Source organism: Scyliorhinus canicula, chromosome 5 (genome assembly GCF_902713615.1).
Source record: "Scyliorhinus canicula chromosome 5, sScyCan1.1, whole genome shotgun sequence".
NCBI classification, from domain to species: Eukaryota; Metazoa; Chordata; class Chondrichthyes; order Carcharhiniformes; family Scyliorhinidae; genus Scyliorhinus; species Scyliorhinus canicula.
Genome location: NC_052150.1, coordinates 67,319,397 through 67,328,867, shown reverse-complemented (window position 1 = coordinate 67,328,867; position 9,471 = coordinate 67,319,397). Strand labels below are relative to the sequence as shown.

General features: G+C 41.6%; 1 protein-coding gene across 1 annotated transcript; it reads right to left on the bottom strand.

The window, feature by feature from the left end:
- Positions 1–318: 318 nt before the first annotated feature.
- LOC119966034 (iroquois-class homeodomain protein irx-1-like) lies at positions 319–5,269 on the bottom strand. Its single transcript, XM_038797187.1, has 4 exons — positions 4,883–5,269; positions 1,308–2,298; positions 1,022–1,091; positions 319–721 (listed from the first exon to the last, which is right to left on the bottom strand). The coding sequence occupies exons 1-4, from the start codon at positions 5,111–5,113 to the stop codon at positions 667–669; spliced, it is 1,347 nt and encodes a 448-aa protein (XP_038653115.1). The 5' UTR covers positions 5,114–5,269; the 3' UTR covers positions 319–666.
- Positions 5,270–9,471: the final 4,202 nt, after the last annotated feature.

Here is a 9,471-nt window from a genome sequence, read left to right as displayed (position 1 = left end):
TAGGGGACCAGGAGAATAAACACTGGGACATTTACTTTGCTGAGTTCCAGCCTGGATTTGGAACAGTTTTTCTGTCCCTTTCTCGCATCTTCCCTTTTTTTAATATTAATCAACTATACATTTTCAAATAACATAATCTTGATAGCAGCAATAGAGCTCTTAATACAAAAATACTTCAGGGTGGGTTTTTAATTTGGTAATGCTCCCCCTCCCTATCCCTAAATATACTGGCATCCTTCTTGGGGAAAAAAAACTCTGTAAAAGGTGAACGTTTTGAAAATCAATACAAGGTCACGTAAGGTTACGTGGAGATGGGAGTTTGCTCTAATTTCTTTTAGTTTATTAGACAAAAATATATGATTTTGACAAGTTCTGCTCACGCGCTTATTTACAATTATAATCACTTTATATACATAAAAAAACACGGAACGTGGGGAAAAAATAATTACCAAACCCAATAATGATCGCGTCAAGGAAAAAAAATCAATTAGAATAACACGTGCTGATATGTTACAATGTCAAATAAATCGTTACATATTTGTCAAGTTTTTTTTTTGAAAGGGTTTTTGTTGTTGCCCGACACAGGCGGCAAGGAAAATGAAGTAAATTAGTTTTTTTTAAATGTTCTTCTTTCTTGTCATATCTTTTTCTCTCAGTAAAACTCCCTCAGACGGAAGAGATGGTTGTTAAAACTCGCGTTCCTTCTTGCTGAGGCCGTGATCTGCAAAGGACAAAAAGCGCGCACACCATTAAGTGACCAGTCAAGATCAGATATTGTGGAAATAAATTCTGCCCTCCGAGGGGGGGCGAAAAGAAAATCAAAAACAAAACTCCAGACACAACAAATAGCTTCTGCTATCGCCGAATACATAAACATTGACGGATAATCCCAAAACATTTCTTCTTTAAAACAACTAAATCATCCTTGCGAACATTATAAAACAGTGCTGTGCATTGCAGCGAGGTGAGTCATTTTACTGTTGTTGTTGTTGTGGTGGTGGTGTTGTCTCTTAAAACTCACCTTTCATTTACGGGCTGAAATGATATTTTTAGCTGCTGTGATGGAGTTTCGCCTGGAATACATTCTCTTTCTGGAAAATAAGAAACATCCCGGATCAGTGCCCCGGCACACAAAAAAAATAACACGATTTGAGTGTTGGAGTTAAAATGCAAGTTTAGAGAGAAGGGAAAACGGAAGCGTTTGCACTTTGAAGTTCAGTTACTTTGCTCGAAACCGTCATAGACGAGTGTTGAATATATAACATTAAAAATGTAAAGGTCACAGGAGGGTTGTGTGAGTAAAATACCTGTGTGTTTTGGGCTGGGGATGTCTGTTGATTTTTCATTGCTCACTGCTCCCAGGGCTGCTGTTAGCACAGAAGGCTGTTGCTGCTGAGGATGTTGTGGATGATGATGATGATGGTGATGATGATTTACACCCAGAAACGACCTGACATTTAGCAAAGAGTTCTGGCCCAGGAAAGCGCCGTTTGTCCAGTTGTGAAACTTGCTGATTTGACAAGTATAGAGTCCGTGGTTTGAGAGGAAAGCTGGGTGCTGGATGGTCGACGGCGTGTGACTGGTCGGAGAGGGTTTCTGGGCACTGTCTGGACTGGTCGCAGTCTCTGCCAAAGACCAGATTTTGGGTTTGCTATGATTTGGGATTAGCAAGTTCCCCTGCCCTAGAGATACCCCCCTGGTGCCGTTGCTTTCAGCGACATTTCCATCCACTCTGTCCGTCTCCTTTGCCTTACTATCACCTTCAGATCCCTGCAATGTCCGATCGCGCTCTCTCTCCATATGCGCTTTCTCCTCCTCGTTAATGAAATTCAGCTTTTCCTCCTCTTCTCCGTTACTTTGCTCCTCGTCGTTTTCGTCGATTTTGTCGATGTCGATGCTTTCTAGGTCAATCTCCTCATCCTCCTCTTTTTTCTCATTCTCCCCTTCTGTGTCGCTGCCGTAAAGAGTGCCGTCGTCTCCTTTACTCCGGGCACCCCAGGTCATTTTATTCTCTTTCTTGAGTCTCCTCCTGGCGTTGGCGAACCAGGTGGAGACCTGGGTCAGGGTCATCTTGGTGATGATGGCCAGCATGATCTTCTCTCCTTTGGTCGGGTAAGGGTTCTTCCTGTGCTCGTTCAACCAGGCTTTCAGGGTACTTGTGCTCTCCCGAGTAGCGTTTTTGGGTCTGGCCGGATCTCCGTATTGAAATTGTCCATAGGGATAATAAGCAGGAGCCGCATGTGCTGCAAATGTGGCCGGGTGAACCCCAGGGTTATCCTTCAGTTCATACTGCGATCCCTGCAACAGAAACACACAAAGGGTGGTGGTGGGTGGAGGCAGAGGGGAGGGTGGGGGGAGGTTGTGGAGAGAGGAGAAATGTTAAAATAAGGCCAGGTTCTTATCTTTTATTATCTAAAGCCGGTTAACTGTAGTTAAAATTCGGCAGAAGTGCAAGTAACACACAGGCAATTCCAAGTTATGGAACACCAGTGCGTCTTCAGACCTCAGTTTGCTCTTCATAAGAATTAATATCAAGCTTTGAAGCCGGAATGTTTTCTTAAATACAGAAGTGAATTAAGATTTCCACAAGACAAACAATAGGAGAAACCTGCCTGCAACAACTGTATAATTAAACCAAACTTCAGTATCTTAAAATAGAACCTAAACAAACTCACATTTAGTCCAAAACGGTTGTACACATCATTCGCAATGAATTATATGTGGCATGACTGTTTGTGACCAAGGCTCACAATTATAAATAGATATCTGGGAATTAGTTATTGGAAAACTTATATTTAAGCCCGATACTATGACTTTAAATTATGAAATCAAATGGGCTGTAATGTTATACACCTTTAAACTGTGATCTAACCTGAAGGGATAGAAATCAACGACAAGTTACTGTACCATCTTGTCTTTGTGAAGCTGTTTATTCAGACCTTCACAGCAACAACGTTAACAAAGTTGAGCCGCTGGTTAAAGCCACTTAGTGTTCAGGGGACTTACTTTTCAAGTCTGCAGTTGTAAAATAGTTCACTCCGTTTATTTTCAATATTGAATCATTGGTTTGAAATTAAAAATAAATAATTATGCGGTGTTAGGATAAGAGGACGGGAAATTTTCCGCACGATTGCATTCCTGCAGGTCCAAATAAAAAAAACATCACATGGGTATTTTAGAGGTGAAAAAAAAAGTGAGAATTTTCAGATGTCTGGCTTGAGTGTCCTGTGTCTACTTCTGCTCTGAGAAAGATATTTTGCCTTGAATTAAAAAGTTGGGAAACATGACATCATTCAGTTCCCGCTGAGATGGCCGCACTGTAAATAATGCAAAAGAAAGCGGTCTCTTTCTGGATCCAGATTATTCTGATGTGCAATACATTCAGAAATACAAGCTGCAGTCACCTCAGACAACAACCCCTTATTTCAAGCGCCTACTGCTTTAAACTTGGAAATCTTTATATCCACTCTTCTCTTTTGTCCTTAATAAACAGCGTGCAGTTTCAGTCTTACACAGGCCAACTTTATCTCCAAATTAGATACTCTTTTTGAGTGACCATAGAAATGTTCACAATATGTGGTTATATGATGTGCACCAGGACATTTGATCAAAACAATTATAGATAACCTCAACTGCTTTGGGGAAGCAACGTGAATTTAAATTCCACGGCAGTGCATGTTATCTGTTCCAAGAGGAGATTGAACTGGACGCCTGGATTATTATCAAGCCAACAGGAAATCTTCATAACAAACTACAGAATCAGTGGCCACCATTCAAAATTTTGTAGATAATTGTCTGGGCTGATCTCAAAAATGTCCCTGCATTTCTCCAGTCTCGGTATGAGAGGATTGCACTTGTACCCTGATAATATATGCAAAACCCTTATTCCTAGAAGCAGGAGTTCATTATCCAGACCGTCAAATTTGCCTAATTATTGGATTGGTCTAAATAAGGGTGAATCCAACAAGAGAGCGATTGTCTTAAAGCGAATAATGATTGATGCTTAAAGCTCCAAAACTCAAATTTGAGCCCAGTTTGCAACGATCCTTGGTACATTTTCATTAAAAATCAGCATAGATAAGGTTGATTTCATAATTGAAACTTTTTTGTTGCATTTTATCGGTGCCGTTTCACATCGGTAATTGGAATAATAATAAATAATGGAACAATATCGTTCAGTAGCATCGGCAGCAGGAAAAAAAGCGATATGGGTTTATTTTATGAATGGTGTGGCTGTGACAGGTTAAAACAAAGCTCCGTGTCGAATTGAGGATTGCATTAACTGCAGGCTCAAGCAAAACTCACGCAACTTTGGCCTACTTTGTCTGAAATGATACTAAAATAACAGGCACTGCCAGGTATACCAAGGAGGTGACCACGTCTAATCAGCAAATACAACGATAAGACTTTCTTGTTAACGACAAGAACCAGGATAGAAAGCCAAGCCAAAAAAGAATGTCAAACTTTTCCAAGCTGGTTTCTAATTCTCTCCCTACCCACGGGACTAATATTTTGTTTCGCACTGTAATCCGGCACCGTGGCTCTTCAACTTTTAACTTCTTATTTATGGCATTAATTTCAATAAAAAAATAAGGAAGGCATGATGATCGCCGTTTACTGATATCACATTAAGCAATGGAAAACACAAGCGCCCAGACAGTGCCTCGGTGCTTTATAAACTCAGTGTTGTCACTACAGATCGCTTTGGTTATAAATGAGAAATACAACTCTTTCTCACCTCATGCCTGTTAGGATCTGCCCGATACAGAGATTTGACGAAACTTTACTGCGGCTGTACAATTGGAATGTTTTTTTAAATTATTTATTTTATCGTTTCGGTAATGCACCGCACAAAGTGTGGCAAAAGGCTGATCGCACTTACCATTTGGGAGAACATGGTGAGGTCGGTGGTGTAGGGGAGGAAAGCGCTGTAGTTCTGGGCTGTGTAAGGATTTGCGTACATTCCCAGCACCGAGGTTACAGCAGCAGCGGCGGGGTTAGCCCCAAGCTCGGCTCCTCCTCGGGAAGAAGCCAGCACTCCCTGCCGATCGGCAGCGTACACAGCCTGGCTCGCACTTAAATACTGAGGGTACCCTAGCTGAGGGAAGGCCATCTCCCCAGAAGAGATCTTCACCAACTCAGAACACAGAGAAAGGCAAAATGACAGGATACAAAAACTCGCTTCCGATCGCCTCCAAATCCCGTCTCTTTTTGTCGTGGCCCGCGGAATCTCCCTGTAAGCGATCTGATCGCCAATTCAACTCCAACTGATGTGTCTGCCCATAGGTCCTGGCAGATCCGTAGATATCATTTGAAGTTGATGCTTTGACTGACAGGTCACTTTAGCGGCAAGCCCCTCCTAGTTTGGAACATGTGGCTTCGCACGGTTGGGCCACTTTGTGTTGTGTTAAATGTTTTGCATTCGGATCTATTCAGTGAAGCACCCATTGGTGTATGACAACCTGTCTACATGATCTTACAGCTGTCCAACACTGTTTTTCCCCCTCTTCTTAAACCTTCCCGTGTCCCTTTTTTTTGCACAACCTCTCGGGTTGTTTTCTACACCCCCCCCCCCCCCCCCCATAAAACAAATGTCAACAACTCGTACCAGCCTACAGCTATTATACACGCACAATGTAGTCATATAAACAAGACCATCAGACACATCTTGCATTGGACTGAGATTTCGAGAGAAGGAGCTGATTTACAAAAAGCAAAAATGCATATAATTATCGTTTACCCAAATTACAGCAAATATCCGCGATTAAAGTATTGGAAATACTATGACGGGCCACACAAAATATCCAGTGAAATAACGAATACCAGAGAATGAATTATTCATAAATTGTGAAACAGATTGGACCGCCAACGTGTTCCATATTACCAGCACAGAAAGGACCTTGCGTTTGCTTTTCTTTTCTATCTATGTTTATTTGGCGTCACCTTGCTCACAACTGCTGCGTTTATTTCTTGTTCTCTTCCAACACTAAACCGAGCAGCGCAATATCACGCTTGTTTTTGTTGTTGCAGACTTTTAAAAATTGACAAAAGTTATTTGAGGCCATAAAATTAGGTATACCTTCCCGGGGTTACTTCTTCCTGTCTATTCATCGGCACCTGCCCTGTTTCCAGGTAAATGGGGAGGTGGACCACTTGCTTCAGAAACCGTCGGAGGGTGGGGGGCGGCACTAAATCTACATCACATTTGATGATCACTAAACTGCACCCGGATTTTGAAATGGTCATAAATTTCAAGAAATTTATTTTGTGATTATTGAAAATAAGGAAACCGTGTCTGCGGCCACTTTTCCTCGTCGACCCCTCGGTGGAATTTGTGTCCAGTTGAACACAGGTCACAACAGCGGTCGCATTAATTTGATAGTTTGTTGGTGCTAAATAATGAATGCCATCCAGAGAGCCCTAGACTTTACCCTCAACCCCTCACCCCAAAAAGCGGGGGTTGTGCATTGAAGGAAGAAGGTTTGTTTTATGCAAGAGCAAACTGTTGTTTAAAAATAACTTGAAAGAAGGAAGCAGCGACTAATCGCATAGATAAACATGCGTCTAATTGGACACACATTTAGATAGACCCACATTTAGATAGGCACATAATTACAGTCCACTGTTTAACTAGAGATCGCTAGTACCCCTTTCTGAAATGTTTCCAGTGTCGGTTTGACTGAACAATGATTCGGCGCCTCGAGAGGGCTGGTTGATATTCTAAAGTAGATTTGCTGGCGTTTGGGATCTCACATTGGACCAGTTTTGAAGTTCAGTGTGTAACCCACACCCTCTGACATCGGTTCAGAGTTGATTACTCGCAACTTACCTAAAGTATTGTTGCTCGGCCGCAGGGCAACTTTGCCACTTCGTACATCCATCAATCACACCACAACTTCTTATATATATATATATATACAAACTCCCATCACATTCTAACTCCATGGTTAGAAAATTAAATATGCTTTTGTTCTCCAAAACGATACGCAACTTTACCATGCCGCCCAAAAATTACAAAATAGTTTCGAGAACAGCTAATGTACATAAAAGGTTCCCTGGATGTTCCACGCCGGATTTCTTTTTTTTTGGTAACGCTGTTTTATTTTCATCACGGAAACCAGCACGCAAAACCGGAACGGTCTTGTTAGTGTGGGTGAATCATAGCAGACAACTATCATCTCTGTTGGCAATCTACCAGCATCTGTATGTGAGTAAAATTTTAAAGACCTGGAATAACTGCAACTTGAATAAGGCAAAGACGTCTCAAACTAGTAGAAGGCACCAGTCGGTGACCAAACTGATATCAACAGGAAAATGCAGGGTAGATAAAGACAACCGATTTCCACTGGTTGGAGATTCTAAAACTAGGGGGCATAGTCTACACATTGTAGACAGACCGTTCAGGAGAGATGTTAGGAAACACATCTTAGCTCAAAGGGTGATAGAGATTTGGAACTCTCTCCCACAAGCAGCAGTTGAAGCTAGCTGGAACAGTTATTCATTTTAAATCTGCGATAGATAGATTTTTGTTAAGCAAATATATTAAGGGATATGGGCCAAAAGCAGGTATATGGAGTTAGGCCACAGATCAGCCATGATCTAATTAAATAGCGGGACAACCTTGAGGGGCTGAATGGCCTACTCCTGTCCCCATGCTCCTAAAATAACAACAGAGATTATATGAATGCTGGAGATCTGGTGGCAGAAGAAAAACGCGTCTAACAAGCAGAGAGAGGATGCCAGGGTCCTATGAATTAAACTAAAGGCCTCGGGACAAATCTACCGCGAAAAGGATAAAAACAGATCAGATTGTAATAACTGGCATTGAGTAACTTTACTGGTAATCTCAGGGAAAGTGCTTAAAATTGTGTTACTGTATGAAAGTAAATTTACAGGACGCAGGAAGCTTGGGGGGTTGGATGGTTCGAAACAAATCATGCAACAATCAACTTTTGATACACCGCAATAACAGAGAAAGCGACGAACACAAAAAAATAAATGTTAAAGTTAACACTAACTTGACTGATTTCGAAAAGGCATTTGATAGCCTGGTTATATTCACGCATGGTGGACTGCATAGTGGTGTGGGTTTCCTCAAAAGTGCCTTATACATTCTTCATGAACGTTATGATGGAATTGAATGAATGTTGTGTTAAAGTCGACGATGGAACGACAATATGGTTCGAATTCAGGACCTGTAGCCAGAAAGAACATGCCTTGCTGTCCTTGTGATTTAGGCCAACAGTTTACTTGGGAAATGACTGAAGATTGAGAGAACAGATGGAGCATGTAGTATAGGCTTGGGAGTCTAGATGGTTCTTAGATGATGCAAAATTGCTACCGAAAACGTCAAAGAAACCCGACATGAACAGAACTGGAGCAAATGTTTTATTAAATGTTTGTTATGTCAAACTACAATTTACAGCAATTAATACACAAATTAAAATTTTGGACCGAGACATGCCCTCTGCCTTGAAATAATACCCAGCATTTTCTAACATTGCATATGTTACTGCACTGTACATCTGCACTGTAAATTCTATGATTCTATGATACCGGTGGTAATCAAGAATTGACAAAACAATTGAATATCTGGAGGAATAATAAATTAGCCCTTAAAAAGAGATCAAACGATACAGGTGTCCTGCTGTATTCACATTTGTATGGCACTGAAATGTGGTGAGTGTAAATGGTTACAGAGAAGAAATTTGACACTTTCATATCTCTGCAGGACATTCAGCGTCAGTATAGACTAAGAGTGTCAGAAAAGGTACCAACTGTAAAGTCAGCGCATCTCAATTGCTTTGGACATGTGACGCGTGTCCTGAATGCAAGGCCCCAGTATCTCAAACCACACACTGACGTGGCAGCTGGGTAACCTGTCAAAGCAGCATCCAGGAGACCTCCTGGAACCGGCACAATCTGAAAAAAGGTCAGGAGCTCGCGACAAATGGAGACAGAAAATGCTGGAAAAACGCAACAGGCCTGGCAGCATCTGTGGAGAGAGAAACGGGGTTAACGTTTCGAGTCCTGGTGACTCTTCCCGCTAGCTGGGAAAGGCCATGAGCCTCTACTATATGAAAGATATACACAAACTGGGAGGTCAGACAACATGCAAAGCTCCCGAATGCTTGGTTCACAGACAATAGTAAAGCAGGTTATGAACAGGTTGTTTCAGGGTTGCCTTGTTTCCTTAAAGTGTGTGAATATTATTCACCTGTGCAGTGGATGTGTGAATTGCATTCGATGACACATATAGCCGTATGTGAAGAGATTTTAATTGCTTTGAATATATGTCGATGGGAAGATAAGGAAAGTTTAAAAAAAAACAGAATGGTTACAGCACCGAAGAAGGCTGCTTGTCCCTTTGTGTCTCTGTGAAAGTAACTCGCTTAGCCCCACTCTCCTGCCGTTTCTTTCTTTCCCTGTTCAATTCCCCCCTTTGAATAATCGTCCAACTCGCCTTCAGGT

Coding starts and splice junctions, on each gene's coding strand:
- LOC119966034 (XM_038797187.1), bottom strand. CDS start 5,113: ATGGCCTTCCCTCAGCTAGGGTACCCTCAGTATTTAAGTGCGAGCCAG. Junction 1,092..1,307: donor CCCCAGCCCAAAACACACAG/GTATTTTACTCA, acceptor CTTATTTTCCAG/AAAGAGAATGTATTCCAGGC. Junction 722..1,021: donor TTTCAGCCCGTAAATGAAAG/GTGAGTTTTAAG, acceptor TGTCCTTTGCAG/ATCACGGCCTCAGCAAGAAG.